Below are 26096 nucleotides of genomic sequence, written 5' to 3'. Positions count from 1 at the left end.
TATAGGACGTTGCTAGAGAAAGTCACAAAACTAATGCTATTTTACACATTATAAAGCTATACGCTAATTTCATCCAGGCCCTCAGTATATACCAGCAATCCTTTAATTTATCTCTGGTTTATTCTCCATCATATCCTAACTTTTATTTCAAACTTTCACCATTCCAATATAGTCAAGCCCCTAATCGTACCTTCTCCACACAGAGTAGATAATTTCACCTCTTGTTTGCCTGAGACGAATGAGGCAACTACACATGAGCTCACTCATCTGTGTTCTTGATGTTTAAATAGCTGTTTCTACATTTATTCTTTTAAATTTCAAAGAAGAGTTTTATTCCCAAATTGTCTTTTGTACTTTTTTAAGTCATGCCTTAAGTGCAGTATCACTATCACATCCTTTATCTCTAGCCAAATAACTTAAAATTAAAGACCATTGATTAATGAATTGAGGAAAGTTTCTTGTGTCATTGTAAGGTTCTGACCTATGTCCCTAAACTAATACATTTATCAATGGGGAGGAAAGGTATATTTATCTGACTTGTGGCTGATATGAAACAGAGAGAAATTGCTAATATGTTAGGATGAGATGATGAGTTGTGGGATCTGAAGGTTGCTCTAAATCTGGTGATCACATCTTACCTAATCTTTGAAAAGCAGTTATGTCAAAGGAAGATAAAGTGAGTTGCTGGTCACTGGAATTGTTCAAGCAGAGATTAAAGATATTATAGAAGAAATTCATCCATTAGACATGGAGTTATGGTTCCTTTGAACTCCACTTTGGGATGTCTTCAATCTCTTCCTTTCATTGGATCCCTCTGCAAGAAATTTCTGTTACTCATAATTTATTTGGCAAAAGTGAAAAGCACTGTGAATTTGTGTCAGAGTAACCCATCTCTGAATTGATTTTGAATATGTCCATATTTCATACAATAATGCTATACATTTAAATAATGCTTTATGCTTTTCAGACCTTTTTCATATTTCTTTTCTAATTTCCTCTACCCAACAACACTATAACTTGACTGGCAAGTATCATTTTTACAGATGAGGAATTGCAGTGCAGAAAAGTTACTTTTTCCAAAACAAAAATTTGTGGCAGACATTCATTTCTTTTGAGCTAAATCCTATGTACTTTTCTCTAGGACAGAAGTTCTAATATGAATCTCTCTCCACCCTCTCAAAGAACCTATTTATTGTTTTGGCAGTCACAGCCTACATTTCTGTACTGTCAGGATGGCATTACTTTGTGAATAAAGAATAATCACTAAATTGAGTACCAAATGTTTGTGGCATACCGCTCATATACCTAGCACTATGCTAGACATTTTGGTGATCAAATAATAAGTAGCAATCGTATAAACTTGAAGTTACAAGTAGTAGAATCTTCATCTTACAGACAGGGTAACTGAGGCTCAGAAGTTAATTGATCAGAAGTAAATTTTAGAGCGTAGTTTCAAACCCTAGTCTTTCAGCTCCATTAAGTAGGGTTTCTGTCCACAAGGGCTTCATGGTTCTGATGTGTTTCTTTAAAAGATAAAATAGAATTAGGAGTAGAATTATGGCACTTTAGTTTAGACCATAGAGATTCTGATTTAATCCTTCACTTGACCAATGAGGAGACTTCAGGCTCAAAAAGGTAAAGAGACTTACCTAACATCACTTAAATGTGACTTCTGATTAAAAATTTCTTAAAAGTGGAATGCATCTTCTGCATCAAAAAAGTCCTGATGCAAATAGAACTCAAAACTTTGTCTCCTTTTGAATTCTCTCTCATTAAGTAGCTAGGGCTTTCCCACAGATGCTGCAAGCTAAACCAGACCCGATTTAGAAATCTAGATATAGATTTTTTTAAATTATATAATCCTCTAAAGAGGAGGTTTTTTGCTTTCTAGATTAATGTGAAAATAGATGCCTTTGGTATTCAGTAGATAATTTGAAATTAGTTTTTCAGTGTTTAAATAGTGTATGTGTGTATATCATTTAGGCAAATTGGCCAGTAAAAAACCAAAATAGTCTGCATGTTAACAGTGTTTTCTACAGGCATGTTCTTTGGTTGACTGTTATTGTTCTTTGGTTGACTGTTATTAATTTGCATGCAGAAAAGTAATTACTGTTAAACGTCAGTGGCCTAAAGGCATGTTCTAAATGTTTAATAATGGAGTAAGTCAGTGCAGATTTTTCTGTATTCTAGACTGTATTTAATTGTGTGAGCAAATTTTATAAGAGATTCTTTATATTCCATTTTGCTATGCTTATCAGTGTCCAAAGAGACATTTTTTTCCCTTACCCATTGTAATTTGATTTTTTTGTTCTTGTTACAGTAACACCTGGAAGTCATCTTTATGTCTTCAATGTTAATTTCTATAATGGGATTTCCAATACTTTAGCAATTTCTTTATTCTATGCCTTCATTCTTATAGTTCACATTATTGGGAAGATACTGTAAATTAGAGAAAATAAGTTTATTTGAAGACAAGCTTCAGCTTTGCTAGGCACTTAGTGTTTTCTATCAGAGGAAGACCCTTAGGTAGACCTTATAATAGTCCTGTAAACTCCTGGAAAAATTTTATCAGTTAGTTTTCCATATTTAGCACAGTTCTGAACACAACTGATCTGTTGATGAACAGAAGAGTTTGACTTGTCATAAAATAAATGTTTAAAAGACTTTTTGAAATGAAAAAAATGCATTGACTAAAAGACTGAGTTAATTGGTTTTTTTTTTTAATTTATTTATTTATTCATTTTTATATTACAGCTTTTTATTTACAAGATATATGCATGGGTATTTTTTCAGCATTGACAATTGCAAAACCTTTTGTTCCAACTTTTCCCCTTCTTCTCTCCCAGATGGCAGGTTGACCAATGCATGTTAAATATGTTAACGTATAAGTTAAATACAATATATGTATACATGTCCAAACATTTATTTTGCTGTAGAAAAAGAATCAGACTTTGAAATAGTGTACAATTAGCCTGTGAAAGAAATCAAAAATGCAGGTGGACAAAAATAGAGGGATTAGGAATTCTATGTAGTGGTTCATAGTCATCTCCCAGAGTTCTTTTGCTGGGTGTAGCTGATTCAGTTCATTACTGCTCCATTGGAATTGATTTGGTTGATCTCATTGCTGAGGATGGCCAGGTCCATCAGAATTGATCATCATCTAGTATTGTTGTTGAAGTATATAGTGATCTCCTGGTCCTGCTCATTTCACTCAGCATCAGTTCATGTAAATCTCTCCAGGCCTTTCTGAAATCATCCTGCTGGTCATTTCTTACAGAATAATAATATTCCATAATATTCATAAACCACAATTTATTCAACCATTCTCCAATTGATGGGTATCCATTCATTTTCCAGTTTCTAGCCTCTACAAACAGGACTGCCACAAACATTCTTGCACATACAGGTCCCTTTCCCTTCTTTAAGATCTCTTTGGTATATAAGCCCAGTAGTAACACTGCTGGATCAAAGGGTATTCACAGTTTGATAACTTTTGAGCATAGTTGCTCAACTGAGTTAATTGTTAAGCTATCTGTTTAAAAATGAGATTTGAAAAATCTTATCATTAAGTTTAAAGATCAGTAAAGTTTATATTAGTTTATGTTTTATATCATATGATTTTTTTTTTTTAAGGAAATGTGATTTTTAAGGAAAATCATAGACATAAAGCTGAACTTTAGAGGTCATTAAGTCCAGTTCCCTCATATTTACCAGCTGAATAAAATAAATAAACTTATAGGATTTGAGTAAACTACTCAAGCTTATAAAAGTAATAAGATGCAGAGCTGAAGTATGAACTAAGTACTCTGAAACAAAAACCAACTCAGTAAAAGCATTGCAATAACTAATTTTCACTATTTTAAAACCTTTTAATTAACTATATTTCTCTTCAGTAACAGTTGCCTTACACTTAGTGGAAGCTCAATCACTTAAAATTAAAATTAATTTTGAAAAGAGAAAAAGATGATTGATATAAAGCTTTCCCTGAGACTGCTCCTTTAAATGAGTTATCATTAATAATCACAGGATAATCCTGTACTGCTTTACATAGTGTGCATACACACATGCAGATGATATGTATGTATATATGTATATATCTATCTATCTGTATAATCTTAATTTTTTTAAGCAAGAAGTCGCCAATAAACTTTTTGATTCTGAGCGAGTAGTCTATTTGTTACAGTTCCTCAACTGTTAAATGAAGATAACCATAGTACCTATCTCATAAGATTATCATGAGGATAAAATAAGATATTTGCAAAGTATTTATCATCATACTGACATACAGAGTACTCAAATGCTTTTTTGACTGCTTATTGGTAACATGGATCAAATCAGGACTAGCCCAAGGTCTTGTGTGACCCTGGGCTAGTCACTTTGCCAGTGAGGACATTTATAGCATGTAACCCCCCAGGATTGTTGTAAGAATCGAATGAGATAATATTTTCAAAACACTTAGCACAATGCTTCTCCTATAATAGGTGCTTAATAAATGCTTATTTGCTCCCTTACTTCCTTCAAGACCAAAACTTGGACAGAATAACATTGTGTTAACCTTTTTCATTCTAGTTCTTTTATGAGTCTGCCTTTTATTTCATCCACATGTGTGTAGATTCTCATGCTTTGTGAACCATAGTTGGTAGGGCTGTTATTGAGGATCAAAGGTATGAAAAATATTGTGGAGAGATCCAGTAGTCACAACAGCAGCATCAGTGATAGTCGTATGAAGATTTACTGGGGAATGAAGATAATGGATTACTCAGTTTGATTTATTTTACCAAAATCATTTTCTGCCAGAATATTGTCTCATTCACTAAAGTGCTACATAAACAACAAAAGCAATCCACATTGAATGCTGTGAAGTTTAAATAGTCAAGTTTGTTCCCTAAGAAGAAATAGAAGACAGCTCCTCATACTTCTTTGCAGAAATGTGGAAGCATGAGTATAGAACACTGCATATAATGAGATTTTAAAAAATATGTTGGTTATTTTTAAGGAAATGAGTTTTTTTGCCTCCTTTAATTCTTTTTTATAAGAAATAACTTTCTTAGAGTGGCACAGGGAAGGAGATAGTGGAAAAACAAAAGAAATCAAAACTTATTTCTCATATAATCCATGTTTGATTTTAATTGTGGAATGATTTGCAGTGATATATATTTCTATTATTCTTGCAGCTTTGTTAGAGCTTTCTGTTTCTGCATCACTTGAATTTGCCTTCAGATGCTGCTGTTTAGCATTTCTATTGGTGTGATTTCCCTCTCCAAACCTTGTGTATCCTCTCACCCCTCCAATGCTAATACAATCTTAATTTCTGGTTTTTATTAGATCTTGCACACTGCCAATCAAACCTTGTGGAACTTAGCAAACTACTTCAGAATTTAGAAATACTGCAAAGAACTCAGTCAGCACCAAACTTCACTGATATGCAGGTAAGTGCATTATAAATATTTCTTATATTACTTCAATGGTCTTTTCCTGAATAGGTAAATGATATATGAAGACAATTATAAAATGAAGTAATTTGATATCTGGAATCTTTGAACCTCCCTAGATCTTAATATGATTTAATGATAATTAGACTATGAAACTAAATGTTGAGATAGTCTATTACTGGCTGAAGTTATCTAGAAAAAAGTATTATCTTTGCTATGTTATGTTAGCAGTGATTGATAGGGGAAATATAATTTGCAGTCTCAAAAGTAACAACATTTTTATGCAGAAAGAGAATTATTATCTTTCCATTTTAAATACTGTATTCAATTTGCCTAGTAGCAAATATTTGCTCTTAAATTTTTGGCTCTATGATTTCTGTCCAGTGGGTACCAAACTTGGTATTCTCTCCTTGTTGTTTTTTGTATGGGCATCTAACACAATGATTCTTTACTAACTTACTGTGCTCTCTTTGTCTATCTATACCTGTGTCATCTGTGTGAACTTAATAGCACTATGTTGCTTTTAACTATTTGTGTAATGTAGGCTAACTGTGTAGATATTTCAAAGAAAGACAAGCGGGTCACAAGACGATGGAGAACAAAAAGCGTCAGCAAAGATGCAAAAATACAACTTCAGGTACCAAATTCATATTTTTTTTCCTTCTTTCTCTTTAATGATATCAATTTAACATATCAGCCACTGTTCGTAGCCTAGTGAGATAGCCTCTTAATTTATATGCAATGCTATAGAACAACCAGTTATATAATCTAGTAGAAAGTATCCCAAAACATGTCAATTAAAAAAAAAAAAAGGAATCTCACATACAGTTGTATTTAAGGTTCTAAATTTTAAAGGATATAATCCCAAAAAGTAGAAATCCAAACTTTTTAAAAATTTTGGCTGCCCTATAATGGTTTATTATTTGACTTTTTCTTTAATAACCACTTCCATTTTGAGCTTTTCCTTTTCCTTCCAGTCCTCTAGGTCCTTGACTGTCCTATAATTCATTACTCCTTTTTCTCCTTCATGCATTAGGATCACAGGTTTTTGTTTTTTGGTTGTATTTTTTTTTTTTTTTTTGGCTATATATGGTCATTTTGATAATTCTATATAAACCTCAAATGTTATTATGGTAATATAATAAAGGAAACTTAATGTTGATGTATCTATTGTGAATTCATATTGAGCATACAATATACTGAATTTTTTTCCATGGAATAATTTTCCCTTGACTTTCAGAAACGGCAGAATCTCATAAAAGGTGCCATTCTGTTATGAACATATTTTCCAATAATACTTGAGTCATTTCTCTTATATTCCAAGAAGTTTTTGTGAACTTAGTTAACTTTAATATCTGTAATCTGATCAAAAAAATTTTTTTTAAACATTTATTTATAAAAAGTGATTGCATTTGTTTAATCTGTAGTTAGTATGGACTTTTCTTTCCTCTCATAATGGCCTTTTAGACCTTCAAAATTTTGCTAAGCAAAAAATAAATTGAACTTGGACATTTATTCCTAAGCTCTTATAAACCTTAATAAAACTAAAACATAAAACTGTAGTTTTTCATTTTTTTAAGTAAAAAGCTCTTGAATTATTGTTGTCTGTTATTAAATAGAAATGTTGAGTACTTATTTATAGATAAATAGAAAGAATCAACATTAAACAAAAGAAGCAAATTCCAAATCAATATACATTTTTAAAAACCCATAACTTGTCTTTCCAAGTTGCCTTATTTACAGATCATTGGCTGAGTGAAGCTGATTTTGGAATGGATCCCTACAGCATTCTAAATCATAAGGGATTTATTCCATAAATCATTCTATATTATAGGTAAATGCAGAGTCATTTACTCATCAACCAACCTGCTTTGTATCAGCACATTCATTGTTCAGCACTATTCTATAAGAATGACTGAGCTTGTCATTTAGCTTTTCTTTTTATTATTAATGTAAAAATAAAAAATCAAAATTTTCCTTTTCAGAATTGTTGTGTCTTGCAAATAACAAAACCATCCTTCTCTAATGTTTTGTTCTCATCCTGATTTTATAACTAACATTCTTTTGCTTGCTTACTAAAATGATTTATAGAAAATAAGTCTTTTGAAGTACTAAAGAGCCACATTTTCTTGTCAGAAAAGTTCATCTGTTTCTCTTTGTTGTATAGTTTTTATGTGATTTTTTTTATTGATAAAATTTATACCATAAAAATTTAAAATCTTTCAAATAATTTCATAATAAAATTATGTAAGATCTGGCAGTTTGATTTCCTGTGAATTTTTGAATCAGTTTGTGATTTAAAACAAAAACCAAATAAAAACAATCATAGATGTACCTACTGCTTAACATTGAAAGCAGCTACATTTCATGAAATCAACATTTTAAAAAAAAGAATATGCTAAATTAATATAAATTTTAAAAAACTCAAACTTATCTTTTCAAGCTGCCTTATTTACACATCAGTTGCTGAATGGAGCTGATTTTCAATTGACAGCCCTATATAATCAGCCTGCTTTCTGTGCTGAAAGGGCCCTTAGCATTCCTTTTATAATTCATGGATTTTGTTAATAAAAATGAATTACAGGTACCTAGTTTTATCCTTCTCTTGTTAGTCATATCTCACTCTTAGTCACAGGTTGTGTTTAAAATGAAGAAGAGTAGTTAAATTATTTGGATTTATTGGGGGTTCAGAAGGAATAATTTTTAAAAAGATAATTTCTTCATTCACACCCAACTATCTTAATGAGAGGGGCAAGGTGGAAGTATTTTATACCAATAACTGAAGAGGTTTGGGGGCTTAAGGAGAGGAGAGGTTGGAGTAATAATGTAGGTTTAAATATGAGAGCTTTATTTTACTCTTCAACTGGAATTAAAAGGGGAGATTTAGGCAATATCCAGCCAATTATCTGTCATTCTGCTCTCACTGATAAAACCTGGTAAATTTGGTGCTTATCATTGGTAGCAACAGACCAACAAGTCTGTAGAATCCTCAAGATCTAGTCTTCTTGCCCATATAAGTTTGTACAAAATGTGGAAGAGATGTGCTGGGGAATGGGAAGAGAAGAATGGAATTAAGGAAATGAAGTGACAAAGTTGAACCAAGATTTTTTGTTTCTCAAGATATGAATTTCCAGAAATTTAAGTTTGGGGTATGCTAGAAAAACATACATTTATTTTTCACTATTCTGTTTCTTCTATTTTAGGGAGTATTTTTAAGGTTGATATTAAATCATGCACTATTAACTAACTGTTGTAAAAATCAGTAAAGGACTGAGAAATTTTTCTATTACGTTTCCCCTGTCTTATCCTTAAAATTCTGACCTTTACTTTCCAAGATCCCATTGTTAATGTTATTCCATAAATCCATCAATTTGAGATAATTCTGTAGTTCACATCACAGCCTCCATCTCCTGCTATTGTTTGTTATTTTTTTTGAGGGTCGTCTGGATATACAGGTTCTTTATTTACAATGGAATACATTTAGCACAGCTGTGGCAGGAACTATTTTGAGTGAATTAACGAAGCGTGTCATTATATTTCAATTTAATAGACTTGGACCAATATGGACTTGAATGTAAGTTATGTGGGGGTGATTTAGGTGATTGTGCTCTTTTTCTGAATAGGCCAAATTGTGCCAATTACTTTAATGCAGGGGGCTTCTTTGGTTAAGTTATATATGTGAATGTACACATTGCTTCAGGAATCCATTTGGAGTCTGGCTCTGTACGATTCTGAGTTTGCATGAGTCAGTGGAAAGCAGAATTTGTCCTAGGAAGTCCCGTGGGAGTGTTCTTTTTGAAAAAATATTTCCTGTCTCCCACAGTTGACTTCTTGTTTTAATGAAACCTCAAAACTGTCTTATGATTGCAATTTGTAATGTTTTAAGTAGTTCAGAGAAATATAGGACCTGGAAGAAAGCTCCAGTGTGAGATAAGAATTGATAATGTTTGACACTTTAGCAGCCTGTATTGAATGCGAGACACCTGGATATGGTTAGCAACAGGGAAAGTGATGCTGTTATAATGGAAGCAGGCCATAAGCAATAGAAGGTGGATGATTGGATGTGAGAGATTCATTTGTAGTTCTTCTGTGTCTTACAGGTACTTAAATTATATTGTCAGAATAAGTTCTTTGCTCCTTTTTGATACCTTAAATATGAGGGAAATCTTGATCAAAGAAGTTTATATGGAGAATAAATTATTTTGTGTATATGTATCTGTGTATGTACATATGCATATATTCATATGTGCAATGGTATATACATATGTGTATGTGAATGTGTGTATATATACATATACACAGGGGAAAAAAAATTTTTTTTGGCTGAGGCAATTGGGGTTAAGTGACTTGCCCAGGATCACATAGCTAAGAAGTGTTAAATGTCTGAGATCAGATTTGAACTTGGGTCCTTCTGACTTCAGGCCTGGTGCTCTATCCACTGCACCACCTAACTGCCCAAGAAGAAAATCTTTGAGAAAGGGAAAGAAAAAGGAATACTTAAAGGGGGCAAAAGAATTTAAGTTAAAATTAAATTTGGTTCAAATTGGGCTGAAATTCTTTATATATATATATATATATATGAATATGACTGCTTTTTTTCTATAGTAACTTGTTTGTTCTAGATTCACAAAAGATAAAAAATAATATTAGCCTGATTTTTTTTTTTTCCTGTTAAAAACCAGGGAAGACAATCTGTCAGGTCATTCCAAAAAGTGAGGCTATTTAAATTGAGGATGAGATTAAATCTCATTACTGGGAAAAGCTATAGATAATTGGGGGGAGGGGTCCAATTTCTGGTCAAAAAATAAAGCGAACAAGGAATGGTTAATTACCCTACAAGTGAATCTTTCAGGATTCAACATATTATGAAATTCAAGCATGAATTCTTGACATGGAAGAGAGTTCATGATGTGACTTTGTACTTTGAAAGATCTTTGAATGAATCAGTTTTTCTCCTAGTTAAGATTGTGGAACTTTCTGTATCGTTAGGGCACCTGAAAACTTTATTATATTGCAGGATCTGTCCTATTCTCCCTAGAAAATCTACTACTACTACTGCAGAAAAATGCTTTTTAAAGTGCTGGATATTTTTAGGTGGTTTGGAAAGAGAACAAGAATCTTTTCTGACAAGTCCTTCTTATCTCCCTATTCCCAATTTTCTAAGTTCCTTTAGGTTCTTAGGACACCATTCATGATAGTTGATCATCAGTTGCTAAGGCTTTCTAAGGTTGTATGATTTTAAAATCAATTCCATTGAAACTTCAAGTGCTTCATAGCATCTTTTTACTTTCTAACTTCATGCAACATCACATTAAGGAATGAAAATAACATTCAAATTTATTTTTTTTTTTTGTTTAATCTCAAAGTTTACATATCAGTTCATAATGCTTCAAATCCTAGGGTGGGAGAAGGGGTTTATTCAGCAAACAAACTTGAGACGGTTTAGGCATCTTGCAGTGAGAATAAGAAAGTTATCCTCACCAGCATGAATGCTATCAAGTTCTTCTTAATGTTAAAGTTTGGTGAAAGTAAAATTCAGTATAAAGACTCTCCCTCTCCCTTGTCTGATCATCTTTCATCCTCCCATATCCCATTATCTCCTTTCCCATTCCTTGTTATCTCCTCCCTTCTCTTCTTCCATTCACTGTCAGGAAGGGCCACCTCCGAAGGGCCAATTCAGCACCACACGGCGCCGACAGAGGCTAGCAGCGGCAGTGGCTACAACAGTGAGTGGATTTAAAAATCAAGGGATAGTTTTATAAGGATGGGAAATTGTATAAACAAAGTGTAAAATTGTAATACCCCAGAGTTGCCCTTTCCACCTTTATGTGATGGAGTTAGCCATAACTCATTCTTTTTCTTCAGCATAATTATGGCATAATTCCTCTGTCTGTCCTCTTGTATGGCAAGAGTCACACATGTATGTGTATGTATGTAATGGAGCATGCTTTTATCCCACTTCTAGATCTGGGGGGGGAGGGAATCAGACTTGAATGTCAACCCTTCTCCAGTGGCATTTCCTCAAATTACATTTTTGTTTTCTCTAACATTGTTTTCAAAATCTTTTCTATATAAACTCATTTACTAAGAAAAACCATGTCACCATGGTTAGGTTCTATCTTATTAATTTTTTGCTTTTTGTTGGTTTACTTTAATTGTTATGATTATTAGAAACATCTGTGAAGAGGATAGAGGATAATAGAAGATGAATTCGGATGGAAATATCTAAGTTGGACAAAAGAATTCACATCATAGATTTGGAAATATAAGGTTTTTTAAAGATTGCTTACTCCAGTAGCTTTGTTTTAAAGATGAGGAAACTAGGATCAAGAGGTTATAGGACTGGTCATCCTGCCATCTGGGGGAGGGGTTGAGGGGTAAGAGGTGAAAAATTGGAACAAGAGGCTTAGCAATTGTTAATGCTGTAAAGTTACCCATGCATATATCCTATAAATAAAAGGCTATTAAATTAAAAAAAAAAAAAAAAAAAAAAAGATGCTATAGGATTTGATACAAATAGAAGATTGAAAAGCCTGTGTCTAAATTTCGGTTCTCAGTGTCCAAATCTTGTGCTTTTCTTTTCAGTGTCTTCTGCCTTTGAGTTCTTTCATAGATAGATGATTTCCAAAAGGGAAAAAAAACATTTTATGTGAAAAAAATTGAGATGCCACATTAGGAGATAAAATATGAAAAGGATAAATAGCAAAAATAAATTATATTTTTTTTTAAAGGAGAGATGTTAAAATGAGGCCCAGAAAGTCCAAGACAAAAGAGCTGTAAATATATTGAAAGAGAGAAGCTTGCTAAACTGGAATTTAAAATAGATGTAGAGTTTTTAGGACAATGAACTAAGATGTAAGATGTGTGGGAGTATTGTGAAGATAAATTGAATAGTTTAACTAATACAAAAGCAGTGTAAGGTATGAAATATAAAACAGAATATTTCTTTCACCTTGAGAGCAGAAATCTTCCATTTTCCAAATTTATATAGAGTACTAAGTTTGTGAATTGAATTTATTATTATTATTATATTAAATAACATTTTAGAGGTCAATTCCCTTATTTGTGACTTTTGGTCATCTTAGCACAATTATTTGATAGAACAGTTGATAGTCCTACGAAATTTTTTTTTGGCACAGAAAACTTTTGGCATTAATAAAAAAAAAAGGCCTGAATATTAATAGGAGGGAGATTAGTTAGTTAAACTATTGAGTAATGGGCTTCTGTATTATATCTGCGTTTTCAGTTGAATTGACTATAAACAACTATTTGTAATTCTATTCTAGTACTTGAAAATTTTTCTTGTTTAAGAAGGATTGTCTTGTACTTTCTGACCCAAGGAGAAATAAGAAAAGGGGTAGAGGTTAGAAAGATGTCTATTTGAACTTGACATTAGGAGAAAGCTTTCTTGCAATTAGAGCTGTCCAAAAATGGAATGAGCTGCTTGCCTCCTAAGGTAGAAGGCCCTGCTTTCAGCCAAATGTTGGTGACCTTTTGATAACTATTTGTCCCAGCACCAGACATAGGATGGACTATATAATGACTGAAGTGCCTTCTAGTTCTGTGATTCAGTGTTATATATTCACTAAAAGCTTTTAAAGAGGGAAGATAGATGATAAATAAAGCATATAAATTTTACTTTAACAAATACAGAAGTAAATGTAAATAATCTTAAATTAAAATGTATTCCATATTAATATATTACTTAAAATTTACATCATTAACTTTACATTAATAAAATAAAAAAATTCAAATAATTATACAGAGAGGAAAGCATATTTTGTGTAAAATACAAACTTCAGTTTTATGTCCTTTTGAAACACATGTTCTCTGTTTATTACACGTCTGTGCATTATGAACTTCTAAGAGATCAGAAAATAATGTTGAAAAATTACCTAACTTGTTAATGAAGAAATTATATTTTTATATAATGAAGATAAGAAGTGTTATGGTGTAGGAAATGCTGGTCTTAGCATTGTACAAGCCCTGATTTAAGCCCCATTTCTAACACTATCCATGTGATAAGAGGAAGTCACTTATCCACTAAGTACCCCCAGGCAATTCTATTAGACTGTAAATTGCAGGTGAATTGGAAATCAGCATCAGGAGAGGGAATTTCCTCATGGGAAATGTCCTAAACCAAGGAAATCAGAAGTGCAAAATCTACTCTCCCCAGTAATATTCACATGCAAGTCATTACATCATCTATGAAGTCACTGGTCCTCTTTTAGAATGAAAGATGAATAACAAGAAATATCATTAGGACAACATTTAACATCCCTTTTGAAAAGCTGGTTGAAAATTGGGAACAGAGAAACTTCTTTTAGATTCTAAATGGAAATGTAAATAGAGAGAAAATAGAAGTTAGTGTTGGCAGCTATTGATGGAAGTCCTTTGTGAGTCATCTTCCCTTTAATATTTAAAGAAATTCAGCACGAGGGAAAAGATAATAATTCAGCTCTTGGAGACTTTTGCCCAGTGAGAGTTAGGCAGAAATTGATGGATAATGTGGTGTAAAGAGAAATATGTGATTCAACCTTCCAAAAGGTTTTAATTTATTTTTAGGAAGTATGAGGAAACTTCTCTTTAGTCAGCAATATTGACATCTATAGTGATAAGAAGAGGTCTCTTAAAAGGAAGGAGAAATATATTTTTTGTCAGCTCGATAGCCAGTAAACTCAAGGAGGCAATCTGTTTATGTAAGCACTACTAGTCCCTAGGGAAAATTTGTTACGATGTGAAACTATATGTATGTGTAGTCATATATGTGTGGCTACAGTATGTATGACTAAATGTGGTACATTTCATTCTATTTGTGTGTAATATAGTTGATGAAGTCATCTTGTGTTTGAAATATATATATTTCCTTGTAGTTGTATTATATTAGTTTGGGATATTGGTCACACACAATGGACAACCATAGTATTTGTTTTTTCTTGGTGTCTTACTTTATAAGGCAAGTGCTACGATGATTGCTATGTTCCTGGGTCTACATGTCTACTTTGACATATGGGCTCTAAAGAGAAACATACATATATAAAACTTGATATTGTGATTGTTAATTCAGATTTTAGAAGTAAAGGTCTGACGTGTCATATTTCCTTTTCTCAGCTTTTGGCCAAATACCCTTGACTTGATTCCATGCATTGTGCTGTGAATGATAATCAGTGCTCATATTCCTCTCCTTAGCAATCAACCAGCAGTCACTCTTCATTTTTAGTGTAATCGTTTTTAAAATGCTGAAGTGTAGAGGAAACACAATCCATGAAAGTAGCATGACCCTTAAAATTGAAAAGTACAATTGTCCTCAGTTTGCCATCCACAAAAAAATTCTTGTATTTTATGTAGAGCACAAAAGCGTCCAATCTGATACCTGTCAGAAGAAGATCCTCGGCTTTCCTAATTTTTGGATTCTCTGTGCAGGTTCCTTTCAGTGCAACAATGTCACCTGTTCGGTTGCATTCCTCCAACCCCAACCTTTGTGCAGATATTGAATTTCAAACTCCCCCAAGTCACCTGACTGACCCCCTGGAAACTTCCACAGATTACACAAAGCTTCAAGAAGAATTTTGTCTCATTGCTCAGAAAGGTAACTTGTAGATTTATAATATACCTTCCCCAAAATCATCCTTCCTTGGTTAGAGCTGGCCGTTTATTCTCATTTTCTGTCTCTCTGCCTCTCTATGTGTCTGTCTCTGATTCTCTCTTTTCTTTTCTTTTTCTCTCTTTTTCTCCATCTCTCCTTTACTGTCTACTCTTGTTTTTCAAAGCAAAGCTATTTACAGGAATGGTATATAACATGAACGGTAATACTGGAAAATGTCCATAAACTTTGGCCATACTCTTGTATAATTACACTGGGAAGCACTAGCAAAAAGAGGCACATATACAAAGAGAATACTAATATGGAGGCACACATATTAGGAACACAAATGACAAAGGCAATTCATATTTCTGACACTAAAAGGCCCCGTTTCAGCCATTAAATCTGCCATTTTCTCTTTTAATCTTGGGCAGGAATGCTGGCTATGTTAATTAGCTATATTACAAAATGACATTTTATTTTTATGTTTTTCCCTTATGGGATATTTCAGAAACCACATATATGTGTAGTCACATATATGTGCCCATAGTGTATACAGTACATTTCATTCAATTGATATTCTACTAAAATGCAATATATTTAATGAAGTCATGTTGTATTGAAAATGTATTTTCTTACATTAGTTGAGAACATTTTTCACACAGAGTAGAAAAACACAATATTTGTTTTGTCTCGGTCATCTTTATACCAAAAATGCCCTTGATTATATGGTTTAGATCTCTATCCAAAACATTAAAATCTGGTTAGGGACTCAAGGGGAAAAAACAGAAATATGAATGTCACGGTTTCAGTTTTGATTGAACCAAGTGTCAATATGGGAAGTCCATTAGTTACCTTAAAATCAATGTCTGACTTATCTCAGTGTCTTTCCTTCATGGGTTTGGGAGTCACAAGATCTGAGTTCAGATTCATCTTCTGCTTCTTAGAATCTGTAACAACTAGAAGAGTTAATTTCAGTTTTCTTGATCTCAGTTTTCTCTTCTATATATTAAAGGGATTGTTCAAGTTAACTTGTAAGACATTTTCTTTTTTAGATCCTAGTCTATGATTCTCTGTTGCTATTTATTAGGTACTAATTAATATACAAGGTAGCTGGATCATAGTAGATAGGTTGCTGGGCTTAGAGTCAAGATCTGAGTTCCAATCTTGTCTAAGACACATATTAGCCATGTGAACCTGGAAAAGTCACTTAACCCTGTTTGCCTCAGTTTCCTCATGTGTAAAATGATCTAGAGAAAAAAGCACTCTAGTATTTCTGTCAAGAAATCCCCAAACAGGGTCATGAAAAGTTGGACATGACTGAATAGTTAATATAATTAACATTCAATATGATATTTTATAGTATCAATATAATTTTAGTTTATTAATTAATAAACTAATACAATTCATCTACAAAACTAAGGTTCCTTCTAGATCCCCTTAAATTCAACAAGTACTTAAAAAGTGGTAAGAGAAGGTAACTAACATTTATTAAGTGCCTACCATATGCCAGACACTATGATAATCATTTTACAAATATCATCTCATTTCCAGTAAATTCCTATCAAGTGCAAAATCCTCTTTTAGGTGCTGGATCTAGAATTTTATAAGTCTGTAAATAAAGAGTAACATCTTTAGAATGATTAGGGGTTATCTGGAAGATATCCAAAATCTCACACATCTGTAGTTTCATAATATTTCTATTACACAAATAAATCATTAGAGATTTTCATTCCTTGGGAGATACTGCTGGCATCCAGTTATCCTACTTTAAAAATATATTCCTTAGAGGAATAGCATTAAGATAGTATCAGTAACATCCAATTGTAAATTAACTTTTCAGATCACTTCTTTTCATTTTCCTTATTTTCAGGCTGGATTGGTAATTGATACATTTTGGAAGCGTGAGGAACTGTTGGGTGAGATAGGCTTAGGTATAATGCCAAAGATTCAGATCCTGGACAGACAAGCAAGATCAGAAGGCTAAGTGTGGAGTGTGAGCAGTAGAGGAAAATTCTTTTCAGAAAACACAGAAATGGGAGCAAATTTGCCTTCTTCACAACTTGTCAACCTTTGTCCTGTGGTTAAAGCATCCAACCAGACACTTTTTCTTAGCATGGTCTCAATAACTTTTCTTTTGGAGGCTTAAATATGTTGCTCCCTCACAGCTGTGTTATTATTTTCCCTCATGGTGGTACCATGGATTCCCTGCCCAAACCATTATGTCTTTTGCCTTTTGAAGGTCAGGTATACCTGGCAACATAGCTTTGAGAGGTTACATGTTGATGAATCTTAGCAACATCTAAAGGGAAAATGACAAATGATTACCTGAGTAAATTTTGACTAGTTCTTTGAAATCCTGACCCTCTTCATAAATCCCAGCTTTAAGAGAATTCCAAAGGTTTTATTGAAATGACACTTTTTCTTTTGAGGGCACAAGCACAAAGCTACAAATCCTCTTTCCTGGAAAGTAAGACATTCTCATGATGGCTAGGTGAATTGTTTAGATATAAGCACTTAAAAAATAAATAGAGGGCAGGGGGAATTCGGCTTTTAATGTTACTTCTTGGATCAGGGCCTTCAACTCTTTATTTTTTAATCTGAGATTTATCACCATTGGACTAGGACCACTGAACAGATGCAAAATATCAGTGCCTGGATGGAGATGAGATAGTGCTATTGCAATTTTTTTAACTGGCATTTTTTTGTTTTTATACTTCATTTTGACAACACACAACAGTTATTAAAATCAAGAACACCTTTTTTAATGAGCAAATTGCTTAAGGATTATTTTTAAAAATAAATATTTGAGAAAATTCTCAAGCAAATTAAATCAACATGCTGTTTTGTTGATATTAATGGATACTTTCTGAATCTGAATAAGATTTCATAAGGAACAGAAATCCTCAACAATCAATGAAATGCACAGATTTTACTATTCCTTAAATTTTTTTTAACTTAGTTTTGATTTAAAATAAGCACTCCATCAAACTCCTTTGTGATCTAGAACAGTTATTTAAGGCAGAGGTTGATTTGTTCTCCAGCCTGAAATAGAACTACTGCAAATTTTTCCTCATTCGAAAGCATGATGATTCCTTTTTTGGGGTGTTATTTAAAACTAAATACTAAATAAGGAAAAAATCAGAAAAAGAAATATTAAAAAAGGGAAAATTTTAAAAACACAACAGAACATTGTTATATTGCCAGTAGAACATTAGGGGAAATTTAATCTATATAACAATAAATTTCCATTTAAAGAAAGCATGTTTAATAATAGAAGACATATTCATGAGTGTCCATCTTTTCTTTGCTTTCTTATAGGTGATCCTTTTGTTCTCTGCTGTACACTTTTTATTTTATTCTTTTTTTCCTTTCATTCTCCTCACTTCCCCCAAGCAAGCTACAGTTAAGCTCAGATATATTTATATATACATATATCTACATGCATACATACAAAGAAATATATACACCTGTAGACATGTATCTAAAGTGTTAATATGGCTGATATATAATGTAGTTTTTCTCTTGAGTGAATCTTTGTTTTTTGTCTGTTTTTGTCTAATAACCCTATTAATTTTTTCCTAATAAATTCTATTTCTGATCCTTATTATTGTGTTTGTTAATATCTCTTATTTTGTATTCCTGCTAACTCTTCTATTTTAGTTCTACTCTTTAATTTGCCTTGCTATTACTTAACTTCCCCCCCACCCATAAATTCCTAATTCCTTACCTTTCCCCACCCTCTTTTGCCTTCCTCTTTATCCCATTCCCATTAATCTACATACTTTATCCTGCTCCCATTAATCTAAACACCCTTCTGTACCCCACCTTTTTCTATACTACCCTTTCCTACCTCTTTTTATCCTTTTCCCATTACTTTACACACCTTGTCCCACTACTTTAAATCTATACTTTCTATACCCTACTTTATCCTATTCTCTCCCCCTATCCTTTATAGATTTTGGAGGTGTATGAATATAAAACGTGTGTGTGTGTGTGTGTGTGTGTGTGTGTTGTTCCCTATTTATCCCATTCCTGATATGAGTAGGTTTTTAGAACTACTAGCCCTCCTCCTCCAACTAATGTCTGTGTTACTTCTTCCTCTGCACCTCATTTGTGTAGCATAATTATTATTTTTACTTTTTCTTAGACAGTTTTGCTTATTAGAGTCAAATCATACTTATCTCTGCCCCAGGCTTTCTTTTGAATATACCCAATTACTGATGTCAATCTGATACATATAGTTTAGATTTCTACGTATAAAACAATATGTCCTTGTTGAGGCCTTTGAAATTAGTCGACTCTTATATGTTAAAATTTCAATTAAGTTTAGGTTTGGTTGAGACGGGATCCTGAAAATTTGTGGATTCATTAAAAGTCCATTTTATTTATTTATTTATTTTTGTTCAACATTATGCTTAGTTTTGCTGGATATGACATTTTTGGCTGCAGGCCTAGTTCTTTTGATTGTTGATTTATAATATTCCAGGACTTTCATTTTTTTAATTGTAGCTGCTGATGAATCTTGACAATTCTAATTATAGCTCCCACATGTTTGAATTGTTTTTTGGTTTGTTTCTGGTAAAATTTTCTCAAAGCAATTGGAGTTAAGTAAAATGCCCAGAGTTATACAGCTAGTAAATTAAGTGTCTGAGGCTAAATTTGAACTCAACTCCTTCTGACTCCAGGGCAGTTGCTGTATCCACTGCACAACTCAACTGGTTCACCATATCCTTCTTTATTCCAAAACAAAGTACTAGAGATTCTTCCCTCCAAAATCAAATGTAAAATCTTGTGTTTGACATTAAAAACCTTTCACAAATCATCCTCCTCTATGTTTCCATTCTTCTTATATCTTAATTCCTCCTCCTTTGCCCCATCTTGACTCTGTTCCCTCCACCCTTTGAAATTCAGTGACATTGGTTTCCTTGCTGGTTCTCATATAAGACCTTCCACCTCCACACTGTCTCTTCCCCATTCCTGGACCACTCTCTTTATCTCAGCCTCCTGACTTCCTTCACATCCCAGCTAAAATCCTGTCTTTCCCTAAGAAGCCTTCTCCAATACAAAAACACTTAGTCAATGCTAATATCTCCCTTATATTGATTATCTCCCTTATATTGATTATCTCCCATTTGTTCTCTCTATGTAGTTTTTGTATATAATTTCATGTTGTCTCCTCCATTAGACTGAGTTCCTTGAAAGAAGGGACTTTTGTGCCTTTCATTGTGTCTCCAATGCTTAGCACAGTGCTTGGCACATAGTAGGCACTTAATGGTTATTGATTAATTAATGCACTGACTTTGGGCAACAGTTAATGATAAAATCCATATAACAATTTATAGCTAGTGTAGTTAAAGCTTTATTTCTACTTTCTCACTCCCAAATAATTTCTTAAGTATTAAATGTTAATCACTGCATTATTTCTCAGCCCTTTAGACTTTAAAATTTTTCTCTCTAATTAACCCTTTTTTTTCTTTCCAAATATAGATGTTCTGACATATTCACTTTTGTGGATGAAATTTAATTAGATTTAGATTGTATTAATTGGTCAAAAGAAATGGGAAAGGTTCCTAGTAACTAGAAAAGAAATATCTTGTTTCCAGGTAATCTTTGATGCAATTATGAATTACTGTATTCTCCACAGCAACAGAACACACAGATGTCCTAATGTGTTATGTGTCGCTACTGCTAAAATATATGTATATTTTCTGGACTTTCTGAAAACAGAGTATTTTTTTTTCCTTTCCTTCCTTTCAGTGCATTCCCTTTTGAAGTCTGCTTTTAACAGCATAGCTATAGAGAAAGAAAAGCTAAAGCAGATAGTTTCTGAACAAGATCACAATCAAGGGCACAGCACACAGATGGCAAGACTCAGACAATCACTTTCTCAGGTAAGCTTTGGCTTTGTTTTTGAATGCATGTCACATTGCCCCTAAGTGAAGAGGGGCAGGGGGCAGAAATATTCCTACTAAAGAGGCTATAGATCATAGGTGTGGTCATCAAGTGATTCAGTGATAATGTGTTTTCATCTGCCATTCTGCTACCATGGCCAAAGAAGGATGATCATTCTCCAAGTAGTTTTAAAGCAAGCTCTTAGGTTTTCATAAAAATAAAACTTTACTTGGTAGTGTACTCTGATTCTTTGACCTTTTCAACCCTACTACCTGCCTATCTTCTTAAGATCATGTAAAGTAGTCCCTACTTTTAATGTGATATATGAAAGTCTAAGTAAGTCATACATATATCTGTCCATTTCAACATGTACAATTAGCACTGTTGAATGCAATGTTCATTTATAGATTCTTCCCCTATTCCAGCTAATATATTTTTAATGCATTGAAAAATAATGAAATAACTATCATTCTTTTCTTTCTTTCTGTTTGATCAATCAGTTGTAATTGTTCTCTTAGAATTTCTTTCTATCTCGAAAAACATCCCTTACCTCTTGAGTCAACTTTATGATATGATAAATATGCATTTGACCGAGGGGCAGCTAGGTAGCCCAGTAGATCGAGTACCAGGTATGGAATCAGAAAGACTTATCCTGAGTTCAAATCTGGCCTCAGACCTAGCTGTGGGACCCTGGGCAAGTCACTTAACCCTGTTTGCCTTAGTTCCTCATGTGTAGAGTGAGGTAGAGAAGGAAATGGCAAATCCTTCCAATATCTTTGCCAAGAAAACCCCAAATGGAATCATAAAGAGTTGGGCAAAAATGAAAATGAAATATGTTATACAATGAAATTTACTTATATCAAATTATTGTGCATATTAAATTTGAAAATCCTGCCAGAAATCCTTTAGATTGTCTGTACTTTGAGCTCTTCAACCCCATTCAGAATTACTTCATCTGAATTACCCATATTTACCCTTCTCTTCATTTGACCTGTCTATCTTCTTAAATTAAGTCCTGTGAGAACTCAATGTTGTGTAACTTTATGTGAGAACACAGTGTTTATGTAAATATTGTTCACTTCCTGGTGCCTTGGATCAGAGCGATGGAGCAAACAAATCCTGGGTAAGTGGCTTCCTATACATATCAGATTCTGCTTGAATATTTCCCCTTAGACCATAAAACTGAGACATCCTTATATTTGGTGCTACTGCAGTATCATTTATTTTTGTAGGTTTGAGTTCCAGTTCTCTTTTATTGTCCCTTCACATAGTCCCTAAAAGTGTGCTCAGTTAATTTCCATGTGTTGCTTTGAGCATCAAATTCAAATGATCTTCCATAGCATGGTTAATAAAAGTGGCTAACTTTCCATATGCAGAACAGGGACTTTTTTAAAAAAGTGTTAAATTTCTTGTAGTTTCTCCCAGAATGCTGATATGCAAATGGCCATTAGATGCTTGGGCAGTCTTTAATTGATGATCAAAATGACTATCTTGATTGTTGAGTGAGAATGAAAAATGAGACAAGAAATCATTTTTGGAAACAACTGAACAATTTCACTTTTCTGCCCCCGGAAATATCACAGCTCTCTCTTCCACTTAGTTTTAATGGTGAAGCCAAAGTAGTATGAATGGTGATTGTTAATTGAAAGGAAGATTTGTAAAAGAAATCTGGTAGTGTTAAAAACTCATGGTAGCTGCAATGACTGAGAGAAATAATGAATCAGTGAGAAAATTCCTTTTAAACAAAGATGATTATATCAAGTGTATTAATTGAGAGTGGTTTTGATAGTATTTGCAGGACCAAAATAGAGCACGTGCTCTATTTTAGAAATACTTATTATAAATTCTTATAAGATTGGATTTATAAGACATTCTGGTAAGAATAGTATTAGTAAAATTCCAGTGTCAGTTCCCAGCCCCTTTTCCATGGCATTGCTCATCTTTCAAATAACATTAGAAAATAACTACACAGATGCAAAAAAAATATGGAATTCTATTTATATGACCTTCCTTCAGGCCATATTCTTATTGCGCATATGTTGGTTTCAGAAAAATTTCCCCATATTTAACAAACTCTTTTTTTCATATCCATAATTATATTCATGATAGTCTGTTTAAAAAAAAAAAAAAAAGATGAGCCCATCTTACCCTCAAAGAATTGAAAAATTATTTAGGGATGTAGTTGAATGATCCCAAAATTAAAACATTCCATTTGTGAATTCTAATGCAACATTTTATCATTATGAATAGAAAATAATCCTTCTAGAAGTCTTGATGATAAGTGTTCAAATAAAGTCTGTGTGGAAAATTCTAAGATCTTAATAATTACTACAAAATGGTCCAAAGAACAATTATCAGAGGTTCTTGGAATTCACAAGGATCCCATTCATTCTCCTACTATATATAATGGGAAGTTTTACAGTCTTAATGACAAATGGTTATTGCAATACTTCTTAGATTCAGTTACAAGGAAATCACTTTCACAGAAGATACTTCACAATATTAGTAAACAGCTGGAGTTATTAGAAAAGTCTTTCTTAACCTAAATTTGTCTCCTCTCAACTTTTGCCTATCAGTTCTAATTCTGTTTTCTGAACCAAAGTAAAATAGATCTATTTCTTCTTCTAAATAGCCCTTCAAAGACTTGAATTTCTCCCTTTAATTATTTGTCTTCAGGCTAAATTCCCCAGTTTTTTTCCCACCAAAGAAACCTTCTTTAATATCTTCATTACCCATCCAGAAATCTCAATGAATAATGATATAATAAGAGAATAAAATATTGGTAATACCTACTTACATCTATACTAATTCTAAAAGCTTATTACAATTAGAACTATGATGACCCTAGACTGTTATTGTAGCTCTTAAAATGTAGAACCAGGAAATGATCATTTTTTCTTACTGCAAAAAAGTACAATAGGGACAATTTTCCCTGTCATATAGACATTGTCTTTTATGAATGCAGTCTGGGATTCAATGGGTTTATGACTTTTCTTTTAAAGCAAACTTGTCATGTTGTTGATTCATATTTAGTGACCTCAGATCTTTTTTCCTTAAATTATTCAAGCCCTATCTCTCCTATCTTGTACTCTATAATTTTATTTAAATCCACCAGAGTTTTTTTCTTAACTTCATATTTTATTTAAATTATAAGCTTATATATTTTCAAATTATCAAAGTATTCAGAAGTTCTGACATCATGTAATGGAAGAACCATTGGTCTTGGAATAAGAAGGCCTGGGTTTGAATCCTACCTCTTAATAACAATGTGACTATGGACACATCATTTAACCTTGGTGAACTGCAGGGTCCTATAAAATGGGAGGAAAGTAGAAGGGATGATATATCTTACACTATCTATTTCAAGAGTTGTATAAGGAAAATGCTTTACAAAACATGACAGTAAGAGGAAAAGGAGGAAGAGGAGTCACAGTAATAGTAGCAGTACTAATTTAGCAAAATCCATGATCACTGAATAAAGCATGTAGCATTTAAAGAACATGAAATTAATATTATTCTTTACAATTCAACAAAAATATTATCTGCCATGCTTAAATAATTTTTTTATATCCTTGCTCATCTAAGGATGTACTTTCAAGAAGCATTCCTTTCCTAATATAGCTTAAATAAGCTCGATCCATACACACATACACGCGCACATGAAATATGTTTATATACATATATATACCTGTTGTTTCTCTTCCTGAAATTAGCTTGCATTTTGAGAATCAGAAATGTACTATTAAAGGATATCTTGGATTTATGCTCATCAAGCTGTATTTTTTGGTATTATCTAGTAGTATATATATTTAATGGATTCATTCTCTACATTCTTCCTACATACCTACTTTATGCTAAAGACTATGCACATTGATTTTTTTTTATTTGCATATTTGCTGACATTTATGTTTATTTGGACATTTATCATAAACACTCTGCTGCTGCTTACTTCAAACTCTTGAAACTTCAAAATTGGCTCACATGTATAAAGAAAGATATGGCTGATATTATATTAGATTCTGGATTTTATACCTGAAAAAGAGAACATTTTATATTGGTATCTCTTTGTACATGATTAAATTCCAAATCAATTATACCACATGTTCTGTTTAAAATAGAATCCTCCAAGTGACAAATTTAAGCATTTTTAGTACTACTGGATTAGCATAATTAATACTGCATTCCACATGACATTATCCTCTTTCTTCAATAAATTGTTCCTAATCTCTGTGCTTGTTATTATTGCAAGGGGTTTTGATTGTAGATAAATGACCACAAAATCTGACCTGTGCACAGCAATGGAAGTTCTACAATGAGAATGTAAGAGGAAAAATTGGCTCAATATTTATCGTAGTACATAAAATGTCAGTCATTTGGCTTTAGACACTAACTGTGTGAACTTGGACAAGTCACAATCCCAATTGCCTCTTTAAAATAGTATCAGTCATATAATGAGTACCCATCTTTTTTCATCAATGCACCCAATAGCAAGCTTTCGAGGTTGAAGAAGCAATTCCAGATGTCATCATTTCTTAGCTTAGTCACATAGACTATTTTTCTGGAACTTAATCAAGTTTCCTAAGTCCTATTCTTTATTAGATATCTTATATGTATTTATATTTTTAAAAAGCCTAAAATAACTCAGCAAATGACTTTACATAGGTCATTTTTAGAGGCCCAAGTTCATTCTTTCCCTTCAGGTACTTTCTTTGAGCTGAACTTAATATATTCTTATCCAAAAGATTTCAATTTGCAGACTTTGCCCTAAACTTATTTTATTATGCATTTCATGCCTTCTCACTCTTAACTGATTCATATTAATAAAAGAGTTTCTTTTTAGAAACCAACAGTTTTATTGAATAAAATATGGGTATAGTAGTTCTTCCTCCAGTGATGATGTGCAGTATGCAGATATGCCAGTGACATGAGTAGTGGGGGACTGGACAGAATTTGGGATCACTGGATGAGCTTTGCTAACTTAGGCATCTGTGTTTGTTCCAGGGCTTTCAGTACAGACCTTTTTTTTTTTTTTTTAATGGAAAAGGAAACAGTTGTCACATTAACTATGTTTGTCCCCTCAGGAGAAGGGCCATGGAAAAATAAGTTGATCATGTAAAATTTACACAGACAAGATGTGATTGAATGTTCCGACATCCCTAGGAAGAGGGAGTTTATGAGCATGCTTT

At 32.8% G+C, this 26096-nt stretch overlaps 1 protein-coding gene across 10 annotated transcripts in view; it reads left to right on the top strand.

The window, feature by feature from the left end:
• The window catches only part of OSBPL6 (oxysterol binding protein like 6), a 249239-nt gene that overhangs the window by 181123 nt on the left and 42020 nt on the right, over positions 1 to 26096 (top strand). For 3 of the 10 annotated variants that reach the window (XM_031960403.1, XM_031960399.1, XM_031960400.1), the window contains 6 exons: positions 5326 to 5429; positions 5977 to 6069; positions 11084 to 11158; positions 14856 to 15021; positions 20776 to 20909; positions 22010 to 22033. In XM_031960403.1, the coding sequence (XP_031816263.1) occupies positions 5326 to 5429; positions 5977 to 6069; positions 11084 to 11158; positions 14856 to 15021; positions 20776 to 20909; positions 22010 to 22033 (596 nt within the window). The remainder of the gene's footprint in view (positions 1 to 5325; positions 5430 to 5976; positions 6070 to 11083; positions 11159 to 14855; positions 15022 to 20775; positions 20910 to 22009; positions 22034 to 26096) is intronic. The other 7 variants (XM_031960405.1, XM_031960402.1, XM_031960401.1 and 4 more) reach the window with 7 other exon arrangements.

Source organism: Sarcophilus harrisii, chromosome 3 (assembly GCF_902635505.1).
Source record: "Sarcophilus harrisii chromosome 3, mSarHar1.11, whole genome shotgun sequence".
NCBI classification, from domain to species: Eukaryota; Metazoa; Chordata; class Mammalia; order Dasyuromorphia; family Dasyuridae; genus Sarcophilus; species Sarcophilus harrisii.
The sequence above is the reverse complement of the archived record's forward strand: the minus strand, read 5'-3'. Positions and strand labels throughout refer to the sequence as shown.